Source organism: Pholcus phalangioides, unplaced genomic scaffold (genome assembly GCF_987345545.1).
Source record: "Pholcus phalangioides strain wild (caught in Gottingen) unplaced genomic scaffold, Ppha-v1.0 ptg000007l_1, whole genome shotgun sequence".
NCBI lineage: Eukaryota > Metazoa > Arthropoda > Arachnida > Araneae > Pholcidae > Pholcus > Pholcus phalangioides.
The window spans coordinates 53575305-53590879 of record NW_028301600.1 but is presented as its reverse complement, the minus strand read 5'-3'; the positions used below and the strand labels follow the sequence as shown (position 1 = coordinate 53590879).

Below are 15575 nucleotides of genomic sequence, written 5' to 3'. Positions count from 1 at the left end.
TCTTACCTCTTGCTGAGCTCTTCATTTATTTGTTCTAAGCTTTTGTTTTTAGTTTCTGGCAAAAAGAAAACTACAAACAGAAATGCTGCTATGCTGATACATCCGTAAAAGAGGAAAGTTTCGCCTATTCCTACTTCATCTGCAAAGTATTAAAATATTGTTCATCATTTGAATGACAATATTGGACATTTTCCTGATTAAGCACATGAGTAGAATCAAAATCTTCACATTGAGGCAAAAATATTGTTTGTTATAAAAATTAGTGAATTTGGCAGGCTCTCAGCTGTGCATGTGATTTTGATCATTATTTCAGAAACCTGAAAAATACAGGGTGATTATAATTAAAGTTCCAGTACTCTGAATAATTTTTCTCAAAAAATACTCAGCCGAAGACAGCCAAGTTTTCAGGATATATAGTCTTTTAATATCCTAAACATTTTTCTGCGTTCGGACGAGTACGGGAACTTTGATTATAACCAGCCTGTATATTTCAAAGAATAAAATTTGAAATTGATGAATTTTTTTTGAATAATGCAGAACTGAGAGAATCTAAACTGAGTCTAAATGAAGCAAAATTTAACTATCTAAATGAGATATAATAATCTTGGTAGCTAGAGTGCTGTATCATACAGTTTGACAGTTCGTCGTCTTACTAGTAATTTCAAGTTATGTGTGCCTTTAATTCAAAATTGTCAATGGTAACAAGTTGACAGCAGAAGAGATTACTACAGCAATAAGTTCCCCCAAGAGTTTTTCAACCTTTCCACAAGATGTGAAAAAAAAGGAACTCTCAGCTGTTTAGAATTAGCAATAAACTGTGGGTTCATCACACAATTTTGACTTCAAAAACATTTTCAATTACACAAGTTGTGTAAAAATGTAGGTTAGATTAGTTGTTTTTCTGTTCATCAGTGTTTTTGATTAATGTTTGGTAAAAAAAATAGCAAATTTCGTTCTTAGTTCTGGTATGAGAAATTTGTGTGCTTTGCATATTTCGATTAATTGTTTTCAATAAAAAATTAGTGAAATCAATTCTGAAACAAACTTTTAACTTACCCAGCATTTGAAGAAATGTTAAAGATATGATTGTATTGGAGCCCCAGTTAACACATGTAGCAACTGAAATTGCTCTTCCTCGTAATGATGTGGGGAAGATTTCACTTAGCACCAGCCATGTTACTGTAACAAAAAGAAAATTGTTATTTTATTAATTTCATAATGCATAATTTCATATTTTATTAATTCATAATTCATTTAGAATTTTTAGCAAGAGATTCTACTAAACCACAAGTTCAGTTCACATTTTCGGCACTTGAAGAATAGCGCTTTTGCCCTCAGCTCTAAGTATGCTATGGATGTAGCAGTGGAGAGGGAAAGAAAAGTTTCAACAGTTTGTTATGCCTTGCCCTGCGTGTTAGATCCCGTGCCCCAGTGACGGTAACAAGTGATAAATTTCTGTAGCCATGGAAAAAATTGGCTAAAATTAATATACATGGGAATTTTCTTGATATTTGTGTAAATTTTGAGTTCATCAAACAAACAAAATATACATAAATATAAATTTTGTAAATTATATATGCAGTTTAATATTTTGCTAGGGTACTTGACTACATATTTTGACCGATAAAAAAAGGTGGTAGCACACATTTCAAAATGTGTATGAAAAAATTTACTCAAAGGAAAAATTGAGAGAAATTTTCCTTCACTTAAGGTGACAAACCATAAAAGTAACAAAAAAGGTCAAAATTTTCAATAATTCGAAAAACCTGAACGATTTTGTTTGCACAGAAAGACCAGGATTTTATTAAATAAAATTTTGTTGTCAGAATAGTTACATTTATTGCCAACAGATAATGCTAAAGTAAAAAATATTTTCATAGCGTCATCTGTCGATAACAATATCCAAATTATTTTTCTTCGGTTTACCTAATTTTTTTTCTTCATGGGTTAAGCTAGTGATGGGCTAACTACGGCCCGTGGGACCAATGGCGTAGCAAGGGGGAAGACTTGGTTGGTCTGTTCCCCCCAAAATGTGAGAAAATGGCCGAAAAAAGGGGAAAAGATGTCCAAATCTATTGTTCTATCACTTTGGTCCCACGAATGAAATTTCTGGCTGCGGCATGCATGGAACAGATGCGGCGGCTTAGAGGTTCTATTCGTCCTGCCTCAGATTTCAAAATAATAGTGTAGAAGTTTTCAAAATTTCAGTGTTTTTTCAAAAAATTCATTCAAGGGGTTGTTCCATTATTTTGCTTATAGGGAATATAGTTGTGAGAATATAAATAGAAATTGATTTGAAAACCTTTGCATATATATGTGTAAAAAAATTGAACATAATATGCAATTCAGCTAGGTTGAGCATGAATTTTTTTCCCATCTGAACAGAGGTATTGAAAATAATTAGATAATTTGTGTAGTGAAATTTTAATTAGCATAAAAAAATTACAAAAATCATTAGTGAAAATTGACAATTGGTATCTTTGAATGAAATTTTGTTTTGGCGCTCCCGAGAACATTCGACCACGAGCCGACACTGGTTAAATCCTAGAAATACGAATGTGGCAAATGAAACGTGTCATGTCCAATTAAAACAAGAGGACACAAACCTATACCTATCGGAGAGGTGACAGATAATTGGAACCACAAGAGAAAATCCTCTTGTCCCCCTTCCCTTTCTGGCTCTGACGAAAAGGGGACATCCCTGGTCATGAACTGAGTGGAAGCGTTTAACTTTCAGGGTCTCTTTGACTTTATGGGCGGCGCCAGAAGTCACATATTGGAGCATCTTGTGAATAAAAGGCTGGGGGGGGGGGGATGAGGACACAGGCAGTGAGATTTTTATTAGCCAGAAATACATGCGTCAGAAACAGTTAGCGAAATAGAATGGTTACATCTTCAATTATAGCAACGCTTGGGCCAGCAGTCTATTATCCAGAAATTGCTTTACCATGAAACTAAGATTCTTTAATTTTTAACATTTCCAGAGACTTTGGAGAGGGGGTTAGAATTTCAACTATCTTATGCATTCCTTCACGATCTTGTCATTTAAAGCTCTGGGCAAGACCGTAGCAGGGAAGGGGGAAGACCAGTGGAGTCTGGTTGGTTCTGTTACTGTGGATCGGATCCCCATTCTGTTGTTTCATGCCAAATGCGAAGCCCCCCACACCGCTGTTCTAATGAAATGTTTTGTCCTACAATTGTAAAATTGTAAAAATTGTACAATTGGAAAACCAATGCCGCCCAGACGCACGACCGAGAACCTGTGAGATTAGTCTTTCTTCTTTTGAAAAGGCTCCTCTCGGGCAAGTGTTTTCAAACAGACATAGAAAAAAAACATCCCCAAGAATGGTCATCCTATCCTACCTACATCAAGTTGCAAAACACTCCTGCTTGTGTTTTGTCATGGGTCTTTTAAAACTACTCTCACGCTATGTGTCAGAACTTATAAAAACAATGGCAATCATGGAAAAAAGTAGGTGAGGAAATATACTGTATCAAAAGAAAGAAAGAATATACCCGCAATGTTTAGTTTGATCTTACTCTTTTAACTAGAACTAGGATTTTTATGACATAAAAACGATAGAAAATGCTTTATAAAAAATCTATTATGTCCTAGGCATAGTTTGAAGCCCTTGGACATATTTTTAGTTTAAAATATTACCTAAAAACAAAAATATGAGCTATAATGAAAAAAAAAATAATTTCCTTTTTTATTTTTGACAACTTTAATTTCAGCAAAATCTCAGAATGAGGTATTCATGCATTTAATACTATTTCAAAGAATCAGTTTTTGTCTCTATTGTTACAATCTATTCATCCACTTTCAATTTGGAAGATGGATAATAGCATGTCAAACACTCCACAATACATTATGCACACCACACATATACACGACATTATCTGGCACACACCAATTCGTTTGATATTCCTTGAACAGTAGTTCTAAAACTTTTTCAGTTCACATCGCCCTTTGCATTAGCGTTTGCAATCTAGTAGTGTGTGATATCTACTTACGATAACAGAGTAATACGATGAAAGCCTTTTGATGGAATTATGAGCTTTTTTCTAAACTTTCATTTCTTAAATTAATTAAAATATTTAAAAAAATAAATTGAAAAATTAATAATCTTATTTTTTTTCAGTCACTTTATTGGGCAATTTACCAGTTGTGGCGCGTTGGTGTTTGTATTTTTATAAGTATACAGTAAAAACTAAAATATTACTAATGATTTTACAATTGTTTAAAAAAATAAATAATTAAATGAATTATAAGTATAAAATAAAAATTTAATTACATTTGAAAAATAAACATAAAATAAATTTTATTTCATTTTTTATTGAAATTTAATATACTTAATGAATCTATAATTTTAAATTTGCACTTAAATTAGAAACAGGAAAATGGCGTCTTTTCCCAACTTCGTTCCCTCATTGACAAAAACCTGGCTACGCCACTGATTATAGCTATGTATATGCAAATTCGGGGGGGGGGGGATTTGAGTAGATAATATTGTATACAGAGTGGTAACTATCGACCGCCCAATAATTACACACTTGATTCCTTGTGAATAATATAGAAAAGTGTTTTTCATTCGGACGAATATTAAGTGAGTTATAAGCGTTTAAAATTTTGTGACATGTCATTTTTCTAACGGTCAGTTATATGCCAAACACAGAACCAAAGTGCATTTCTCCGCTAGCAGCGGGTTGTCACTTCTTAAAAATGAACTGAAATATTCAATCCCATTAGAAGCCAAGTTTGGCCTTCTATCTTCGCGATTGGCACTTTTTCTCTCCATGTAGTGCGATACTATAACCTTGCTATTACGTATCGCTTACGTGTTAGCTTCGTCTTCTATGTTGGCAAATTTATCGCAAGATTCCTACCATGTGAGCCACATGAGATCTGCTTGAAAATTTTTTAGCCAAATCAACACTTTTTTTGCCAAAATGTGAAATTTTTTTACCTTCACTATTAAGTCTAATTTTCTGAGGGAAGGTGCATACAGTGCGTACGTGTTTACTCAGCACCTCTTAGAGATAGAAGCCCTCTGCAGCCTGCTTGTGACGTCAGTAAGTAGTCCATTTTCCCTCAGAATATTCAGGGAAAAAAATTCCCTGCTCGTGCCAGTATCATCGTTGTGAGGAAAAGAAATGATCGGACTCAGAATTGGCGATTTCTATGCTCCACATCCAATCACTATGCGGTATTGTGAGCCGATCAGGAAGATTCTATGCCAAAATAAAAAGAAACGAAATAGGATGCTTTATTTCAAAATGTGGCAAACTCTTGCTAGGTACAGAGGTCTTCCATCTCTAGGAGGTGCTGGTTCACTGCGCGATCATTATTTTACGTTGTTGTTTTAATCACATTACAATGTTGATCAATAAAACGACAGTATTTATTTTTTTTGGTTTTTTTTTAACTTTCATCGAAACAGTTACTTGTAAAAAGCTTCAACGAGGGATGTAAAAATGATAGCTTGACGAAGGTGTGACTTACTGGAAACAGTAAAATAATAACAATTCAATCAAACTTTTAATCAAGCGTTATTACGTTACGAATTGACGTATTCAAAATTTTTGGTTTCGAATTTTTCTGTTGATTCACGCTACTCAACTCTGATTTTTTTTCTCAAGGATATTTCAGTGATTTTAGGGTGTTTTTGGAGCACTGATTCTGAATCTGACACTGGTTTTATCAGATCGGCTCTAGTTTTTGAGTGAATGAAAGTTGAATTTCGATGGTAATACAATAAGCGAAGCGCGTATCTATTGGGAGGAGAGGGGGGGGGGGGGCGAAGCAAAATGCGATAATTCATGAAATTTTCGGAACTTCTATGTGATAATATTGCATTCAATTAATCAGTTGAAAATTACCTGTATCGACGTTTTTGATTAAATAACAAATTCAAGAAAACTTAAAAAATAGGAAAAACCACTACGTTTTTAAAAAAGAAATTCGGGACTATTCCGGAAAATACGAGACAAAATGAAGGAGGTATGTGGTCACCCTATTCACAGTGTGACTAGCTAATATTTTATTTATTTTTATATCTTAAAAAATCTTATTTTTAAATCCCCCTCTCCCAACAGCGAGCTCTCGATCGGCTCAGGCTATAAACCAGCATGCAAATCACATTGGAACTGCACTATGTGTGTGTGAATCATTTATAAACTTAATCATTTGATCATTTTTGTCGCACCATGGTCATTTTCTGCATACGAGGGCTAATTAGACCGGGCAATTTATTGCCGATTCCGAACCGCAGCTTTTTTTTTACTCTCACCGAGAGGTTGGTGCGCTAATCCCTCGATGTGGGACTCCCTGCGGTAGCAATCTTTTTCTGTGGTCATGTCACCGTTTCTGTTGTACCCCTGCGTTAGGAATGTTTCTGACGAGAACGAACCGGGTATCGAACTTGCGACACCTCTAAACATCCTTTGGTACTTTTAGGCGAGTATCTTATTGACCTGGGCCAACCCGCGCCCACTAAACTTAATATCATTACATAAAGATCACTGACGTCTGGTAATGATATAAATGTGATGTGTTGAATAAAGTAGAAAAGTGAATAAAAATTGGAAAGAAAAATTTCTACGTAAAAATTAGTGGCTGCAGACTACATTGAAATATTGATACTGTACCGAAACCATTAGCAGTTTTGAAATCAGCCGCCCTAATATACCCTAAAACCATTAAAATTCCCTTGGAAACATGAAAATGTTTTATTTTCAGGCCTAAAATTTTGATATTTTAATCACAACGTTTAATTCCCAAACGTTTAGTTTTATGATAGTTATTAGAGCCAGTATTATTCGAAAAAACAACTTTGAAGAATAGTTTCATCACTCTCAAAATTTTTTAAGGTCAGTTTGGTAAGAGGAAGTTTCTTTCTCTCAAACCGAACAAAACTTCGATCTATCGCTATGGCCAATTTATTACCGAGTGAGATAAGCCGGGAATGTGAGTGTGCGTGCGCCTGACAGTCTGATTGAGCATCTAGCGTTGTGTCTGACGTTTCAATGCTGTCATCTATATTTCATTTTAACGGGAGATCGGCTCGCATTCGCACCTCGAAGTTGGGAACCAGAGAAAACCAACTACAGTCGACCACCACTGTGGCGATGATGGGGTTTGAACCCAGGACCTCGTGATGCGAGTCCGTCACTATGATTACTCAACCACCACAGTAGCTAAAAGGAAGATTGCACCTTACATTACGTAAGTGCTCAAAATGTGCTCCGTCCATTGAGATACATGAATAAGCACGGCGTGGGATGGAGAGCTGAACCTGCTCCAGCATGGACGGTGTCACTGTTGTCACTACCGCATGCAAGGCGGCTACGAGGTCGTCTTGCGAGTCAAGCGTATGCCTATACACATGCGCTTTAAGATGGCCCCATAAAAAAAATCTAAAGGGTTTAGGTCAGGGGATCTAGCAGGCCACTGTATTGGGCCACCGTGGCCAATCCACCGATTTGGGTATTCTTGATTTAACCACTCACGGGCATTCGATGCGTAATGGGCCGGTGCCCCATCATGCTGCAGCCAAAGATTTCGCAAGATATCTTGCGAAGGGAAGGTCGTCAAGGAAGTCTGGGAGGCAATCTCTCAAGAAAACGAGGTAGTTTTCAACAATCAGACGTTGTGGAAGCAGATATGGTCCCAGAAGATCGTTGTTTATATAATGCCGCACCAAACATTAATTCCCCAACGAACCTGATGAGCATTTGGACGTCTTGCATAGGGATTTGAAAAATCCCAGATATGGCTGTTAAAAGACACCTTCACGAGTAAATGTTGCTTCGTCAGTACATAGAATCCTATTTAGGAAAGTGCTGTCATTGGAATGCTGTTGGAGTAGCCATTGACAGAATTATTTCCTTCGCGGATAATCTTCTGATGAAAGTGCTTGCACCCGTGCGTAATGATACGAATGCAAAAACTCATCGTGCAAAACGTTTAAGACCGTTACGTGACTTGTATTTAATTCTCGTGCGATCGCTTGACTGCTGGTCGTTAGATCCGATTCAACCAACGACAACACGTTATCTTCGAAAGCCGGTGTTCTTACGGACGATAGTGGCCCAGCGTCTACGTTTGGTTGTGGTAATACACACCCTGACTCGCGCAATCGGCGGTCCAGTCACAAAATAACTTTATGGTCTGGGTGCTTTCGCGAAGGATACCGTTGACTGTATAACCTTGCTGCTTGCAAGGCTGATCCGTGGCACTCACCTAATATAAGGTGCATGTCACAATATTCTTGTATGCTGAATGCCATCAAATTAGAAATTATAACAATAAATAATTAGACGCAGTACTTTCTGGAGAATAAAACAAAACGACTAACGCTTATCTATAACCTCTGTGAAGCTAGCTTTGTGAGATACAAACAACCTGTTCTCTGACTTGTAGAAAAAGTTTTTCTCTTTTCTGAAAAGTGCGAGGGGGGAAAACTGGTTTTTATATATCTTTCGTTTTCTGTATAGCAGGGTCAATACATTTTTAGCATTGTCTACGTTTGGTGAATTTGGCCTGATTTTTAAGTGACGTCATCAAATTTTAAAGCGTTATAACTCGTTACTTATGGGTCAGATCAAAAAACGGAAAACACTTTTCCGTATTAGTTTTTCACAAGGAATCACGTGTAATTATTGGCGGTCGATAGCTACCACCCTGTATATTTTTCAGTTATCGCTATATAAACGTGTGGTGGTTATTTTTTAGCAATTTTGTTCACCTGACCTAATATTTCTTATTTTATCATTAGCCTTCAGCTGTGTTGACCCGCTTCGGAATGCTAATTAAAGGCAAAGATGTTTCGGTGAAGGAGTTCGAATGTTCAAATAGCTCACCTCGGTACATGAAATGACTAGTGTCACAAAATTAACAAAGTGAAATGAGAATGAATGAGAAAAGCAATGGACTTACCGGGTCCGTAGCTTATACCATAAGCACAAACAAATACCATAAGACTAATAACTGACACCAGTTTAGTCGCTAAGCTCACGTCACTTGCTATTTGATTAGTGGCATTTTTAGTTGAGAAATTCATACTTCCATTTTTCTTTGAAATGTTCAGTATTTCCGCTTCTAATGCGATGCTATTATTTGACGAATTCGTGTGATGATTGAATTTTATATAACTTGTATCTTCCAAAAATTCATCACAAGGGTTATTTGACATGGCTTTCTTGTCTGTCAGGGATACTGTTCCCAAAATTATAATGCTTAAAGCCAAGAAAAAACATCCGGTTAACAGCAAGCACCTTCTTCCGAATTTGTCCACAGTTATGAGAGTAAACACTGTAGATATTACCTATGAGTAAGAATAAAACCTTATTCACATCAATCCAATGTTTGAATCTCTAAATGTAGTGGAACCTCGTTAATGTGAAACTGAAGATCACGTTATTCAATAACGGTCGTCTTAACGCAGGGACTTAGCCGGGCACCGGCCGGAGGCCTCAAGTGCAGCAGAGAGGGCCTCATGAAAATGAGATCTGATTGAAAATTTTGAGAGTAAACATGCAAATTGGTAGGCAGGCATTTCTAGCTAGGGGAAGACTCAGAAAAATCACTTCACAATCGGGGCCCATGAAGCTCTTATACGGCCTTGGGTAACGGGGCCACGTGTTTCACGTAAAGCACGTTCGCGTTAACGAGGTTCGACTGTATATGCTCAGAAATACTATATTTGTTTTTCATTAGTAAAATTAAATGCTGGAATAAATAAGTAGCCACTATATTAGGTATGGAAATCTTAAGTTAGGTATACTTTTTAGCATGTTATATATGAACCAATTACAAATAGCTCAATCAGCATTATCATACATTTTTGAATTTTATCTTCATAAGGATGTGGAATAGTCACTTTAATTTAATTTCGTCACAAAAAAAGTATATACAGGGTGTTGTGTTAATGGACCGACAAACTCAGAGGGTTGTTAGTAGACATCAAGAAGGAACAAGAATTGCAATGGAACACGGTGTCACAAACCACGTTGAGAGGGTGAAAATCGCGGAAAACGTATGCAGGTTTCGACGTCACGCTGGAACGACAAAAAGTACAATAATAACTACAAAAATATTTATTTTATTAATTGTTACAAGAGTTGTTGGAAGTGGCGGTCATTGCACAGTCTATAACGACGTAAAAACGATTCCCGGACGTGCTCGAAGATACCAGGTATGCTTTTGATGTCTGCCGCAGCGACGACAATCCGCGCTATGAGATCCTCCGGTGTGTCCACAGGCGTTGCATAAACGAGTGATTTAAGGTGACCCATAGGAAAAAGTTACACGGATTGAGATCCGGTGAACGTGGAGGCCAAGCAACGGTTCCCGAGCGTCCAATCCACCTCCTTGGGTATATAACATCGAAGTTATTACGCACCTCGCGGGAAAATATACAGGGGCACCATCATGCACCCATTGCCATCTGTTCGACCGTAAATCAGATGCATATCAGCATATTCCTCGTTCGTGTAGTCAGCCATCACGATACGCATTGAAACAGACAACACTAACTGCTACACGTGCGCTTACTACCGCAATAGCGCCAATTTACGTCGTCCGCAGCGCATGCGTTTCGCGACGCTGCTTATGCCGGGTTTTCCAAGGAGAGAATTTCTGCGCCGTATGCAGCGTGAAGGAGAAGGATTGGTTAAAAAACCCTGAAATTCAGCATTTTACCGCTGCACACGGTGCAGATAACTTGCCCCTAGGAAAACCCGGCTTCACGTCAGATATGGTGAGTGAACCCACGAACGCATTCAGCGTTCAACTGACATCCACCTTTCGTCTCGTCTGGACTCAGAGCCTGCATGCGTTTTTCGCGATTTTAGCCCTCTCAACGTGGTTTGCGACACCATGTTCCATTGCAATTTTTGTTCCTCTTGATGTCTACTAACAACCATCTGAGTTTGTCGGTTCATTAACTTTTAATGAACCGACAAACTCAGAGGGTTGTTAATGATTAACAGAACCCCCCTGTATATATACAGTATATGTATTGCACAACCATTTAGTGGTTGAAACACTGAGTGTTTCCATACTATTTAAATATGGCTCAATCTTCACCTACTATGAATTTAGAATATAAGAAATTTCAAAATCACTGGTAATAACGTTTGAATCAGTGTACAAATAATCATGATTCAAATGAAGTTCAATAGGAAAAAAAAATTTTGTTGGCAATTTGCCAAGCTGAAATAATTTTCTTTGCTTTTCTTTCATTTCAATAATACTCTATTCCAAATAGGTGGAGGATAGGCTACACATTATTACAGTATTTTATAATTTCCATTTGTATTATTTAATTAATTTTGTTTATTTCAGTAAATTCATTTTTTAAATCCCTATTCCGCACCTTGACTACTCCCAATCCAACTGTAACCAATGTAGCTATTGAATCAGAACAGTATCCAAAATGTTGAAACACTGTAGGGCTGTAATAAAGTACACTCGGTTGCCCAGAAAACTGAAAAAATATGAAAAAATATCAGTGCTTAAATTTCGATACCAAAGAATAAATACTGTGTACCATACGAGTAATTCCTTAATTACCAAATGAAAAGCCATGGATTTACGCACATAAGAAAAAAAGGCTTATACACGATTATGCGGCATATATGGTAAATTTTTTCGTTTTTTTTTTGTCTGAAAAAACATCCCAAAGCGGCTAATTTGGAATTTTTTTTTACTCTTTGAGAGAGATTATCAGTTGATATAAATGATCGGAACAGAATACGTAGTCACATGCAACAAAAGTGCAACTGACGGTCCTATAACTGGAGTAAAGGCCGCTACACACTACTCTGACGTGACGTGCTCTCACGGCACGTCAGAGTAGTGTGTAGCAGCCTTAAGTAATGGACAAAAAACATAAGGCTATAGTTGTAATAGGTATTGAACGCCAGGAATTAACAAAATCGGCTTTCTCTTACATAAATTAATTGGTATATCGATCATTATCTCTCTCTCTCTCTGCCAAAAAAAGATTCTTCAGCATCATTAAAACTACATTGACCGTTTTGATTTTAATTCTTTTATTAATACATTATTTTGATTATTTTTGGCTCGAGAACCTATTGGAATAGGCTGCATCAGAAAGTTTTTAATTAGTTAAAATTATTTATTTTTTTTACTGATGTTAAATTGCTGAAAAAAAAAATTGAATTATACGTTTAGTCGATCAGTTTAATAGTTTACTTTTGTTGTCCTCAATTGAAATGAGAAATAACGATGTACCTGTTGCAAAAACACAAGAGTCATGCCGACGAGCATTCTTGCACGCATGTTGTTTTTTGAGCTCAGGAGACTTGAAAAACTGTAATTCTTGGGGAAAAAAATGTTTTGTGAATTTTTTTTCAAAATATACATGCAGAAATTCATATAAAATACTGATATGGAGCACGTTTGACCAAAAGTGCTCGAAAGAAATGAAAATTCTGTTCATTTCAAGATTCAAGTAAAATATGGAAAATGATCAACAAAAAGAAAAAGCACCTTCGTAAAATCTTTTTACCTTCGAAATAGTTCAACGATTGAAATTTTGTGATACCTTTCACTTCTTTAGTGTTTTCCGCCGATTAATTTAAATTTATTTTTACGTCACTAGAAAGTGACATCATCCTTTTTCCTCTCACAGCATTGTGTATATACGAGACGCGGTTCAAAATTAAGGGCCGATCACACACACGTATAAAAAACGAATGTCAATACCGATTTGTTCGCGCATGCATAGCAGCATTACTTGGTTTTTTGGGAATGCAACCGCCATATTACCATCATTTGATTGTTGTCTGCATTCGCAAGATAGTGTGTTAAAATGAGTGGGGTAATAACAAATCCCACCAGTTGTGAAATTCGATCAGCGATTAGATTTCTAAACGCAAGAGGACATAATGCTGCTCAAATTCACCGACAATTGTGTGGATTTCAGCAGCATTGTTTCCACATCGTCACTGGTGATGAAACGTGGATTTCATACGTCAATGCTGAGATGAAACAACAATCCATGCAGTGGCATCATTCTGGTTCACCTAAACCGAAAAAAATTGAAATAAATCCAGTCTCAAAGGAAAGTCATGGCAACTGTATTTTGGGACCAAAAGGGTGTGCTTGATTGATTTTATGGAACCTGGAACAACCATTAAATCATAAGTCTATTGTGATACACTTTCTAAACTGCGCCATACCATTCAAAATAGGCGACGGGGAATGCTATGCTCAGGAATTGTTCTCCTTCACGATAATGCACGGCTGCATGCGCTACCAGGGCCGGATTAAGACACTTGAAGGCCCTAAGCACTTGAATGGTTTTGATGCCACCCCGGCTCTACAAGTATATTTTACTCCACATTGAATCTATAAATTAATGAAGTTTTATATTTCAGAAGTAACTAATTTAAGGCAGAATTATGTGAATATTTATAAATATGGGCATTGAAAGTTTGTTCCCCACCCCGTTTTTTCTATTTGCAAAGCCTTTGATAATTTCTCCTGGATTTTTTTTTGGAACATCTTTGGAAGTTTTTCGAATTTTTCTTTTATACTTTCCGAAAAGGACAGATGTTAGATTTTTAGATTTTTTTCTTCAAAATCTTTTGAAAACATTTAAAAAAAATTCCCATCGACTGCTTGTTAGCGTTTCATAAACGGACTTCAAAAGCAACCACTGAATCTTAACATGTCCGATATTACTCACTTCATGCGCTGACGTGAATAAAAACATTGGGGGGAGGGCTGAAAGTTGCTGGTAGTACGTACACAGGAGAGGGAAGGTGCATTGCATTGTTTTTTCAGTAATTATTGGGGGGGCCTCATTCCCCTTATAAAATTTATTGGGGGTTGCTCAAATGGCCTCAGCCCCTAGGTTCCTGCGCTTATGCTCACTGGTACCTTATTTTTGGAGAATCACGGTTATTGGTACCTTTTCTTTTTGATACATTTTTGTAATCTACATCTGTATAAGTATTTCTTTCACTTCTACGGTAGATGGAACTAAGGCGTTTTTATACTTATGTATTCTAGGGGCTCTAGATCAAACCACAAAAATGGTGGCTCTAGGCTGTGTAGCCTATGCGGACGCATGGAGTACCAAATCAGGGGTGAAAGAGAAAAATAATTACAAAAATTGCAATAACAATTAAAAAAAAGTTTTTATTCAAAATTTCAAACTATGAGCGTAGTGGAATGAATGATTCGCAGTGAAAACCATGATTTTTGACGCATTTCATCCTGCTGGTAAAACAGCAGCGAATTTTCGAGATTATTTTACTGGTGCGGTTTATACGCCAGAGGGGCGCCGAAACTGTCTAGCATGGGTAGTAATAATTAACGATAAAATAACGCTCCTAAATTCATCATCGCCCATTCACACCCCAATCACCGCAGATATTCATTGCATCGTCCCTAAAACCATGCAGTGGATCCACTTATAATGACTCATAAAGATTTACACATTTTTAAGTTTACATCCTTATTCTGTAGAACTTGGATTACTCTTAGTGCTTGGGTCTCACCCGGATACAGCCCTAATAATTAGATCTGTTTACAATTTGTGACAAATTGGTGGGCAGGTAATTTTAGCTGGATTGGAAGGGGGCGGCTCAGAAAAATCAGTTTGTTAAAGGGCCTCCATGAGCTGTTGAGAAGACCCAAGCTTACACTTTATGGAAAATTGCACGAAATCTCATTCCAAAAGCTCAGCATCAACGTGGTTTCTACTTTCCAATATTAGTTTTTGGGCATTTCTGCTACCTTTTGATAAGGTCTTCAACTATACAGTCATTGTACAATCAAATCAACTATACAATCAAAATTCTAGGATTTTTGCTTGATGCTGGAAAAAAATGTGCATTAGATAACTTTTTTGTGGTGCCCCTTTTTCCCCTGATGCCCTAAGCACGTGCTTAGTTTGCTTAATGGTTAATCCGGCCCTGTGCACTACGGAAACAAATCAAAAATTCAGATGGGAGATTTCTGATCATTCCCCTTGTAGTCCTGATCTCGCCCCCAGTAACTACCATCTCTTCCGACATCTCAAAAACTGGCTTGCGTTTACACGTTTTGAGAAAAGTGAGGAATTGAAAATCGCAGTGCAACTGGTTGAAAAATCCCAGGCGGCGGAATTTCATGCAGAAGGTTTGAAGAAACTTGTTTCACGATATCAAAAGTGTTTGGGACGACATGGTGATTAAATGTAGAAAAATAAAGTAATCATAAATTTTTGAAACCATTAATAATTGTCATTTTTTCAATTGTTTTCATTTCATTACTGTGATTGCTCCTCAATTTTGAACCACGCCTCTCCCGTAAATGTTTTTAAATTTAAATATAGATTTTGCTTTCATTCTCTCATTTCTTGACTCCGGATCGTTTTTGAGTTTCTTCATTGGATATTACAAACCATGAAAATGAGAGCAGACCGCAGCTGGTTTCCGTATTTTTCGTGGTTCGGAAGTTCTAAAGCAAACTGAACTTAAATTGAAAAAGTGAAAACTCGAGTTGTTTTTCCGGAAGCAGACCTTGTGAAAGGCGAATGGCGTCGGCGGAAGAAACA

At 36.9% G+C, this 15575-nt stretch overlaps 1 protein-coding gene across 2 annotated transcripts in view; it reads right to left on the bottom strand.

Moving 5' to 3' along the window:
* Positions 1 to 15575, bottom strand: part of LOC149085483 (solute carrier family 2, facilitated glucose transporter member 12-like) — a 35419-nt gene that overhangs the window by 330 nt on the left and 19514 nt on the right. The window contains exons 8-12 of one of the 2 annotated variants that reach the window (XM_089233499.1): positions 12260 to 12346; positions 11379 to 11489; positions 8939 to 9326; positions 1057 to 1179; positions 7 to 139 (exon numbers count right to left, since the gene is read on the bottom strand). In XM_089233499.1, coding sequence (XP_089089625.1) covers positions 7 to 139; positions 1057 to 1179; positions 8939 to 9326; positions 11379 to 11489; positions 12260 to 12346 — 842 coding nt within the window. The remainder of the gene's footprint in view (positions 1 to 6; positions 140 to 1056; positions 1180 to 8938; positions 9327 to 11378; positions 11490 to 12259; positions 12347 to 15575) is intronic. The other variant, XM_089233500.1, reaches the window with a different exon arrangement.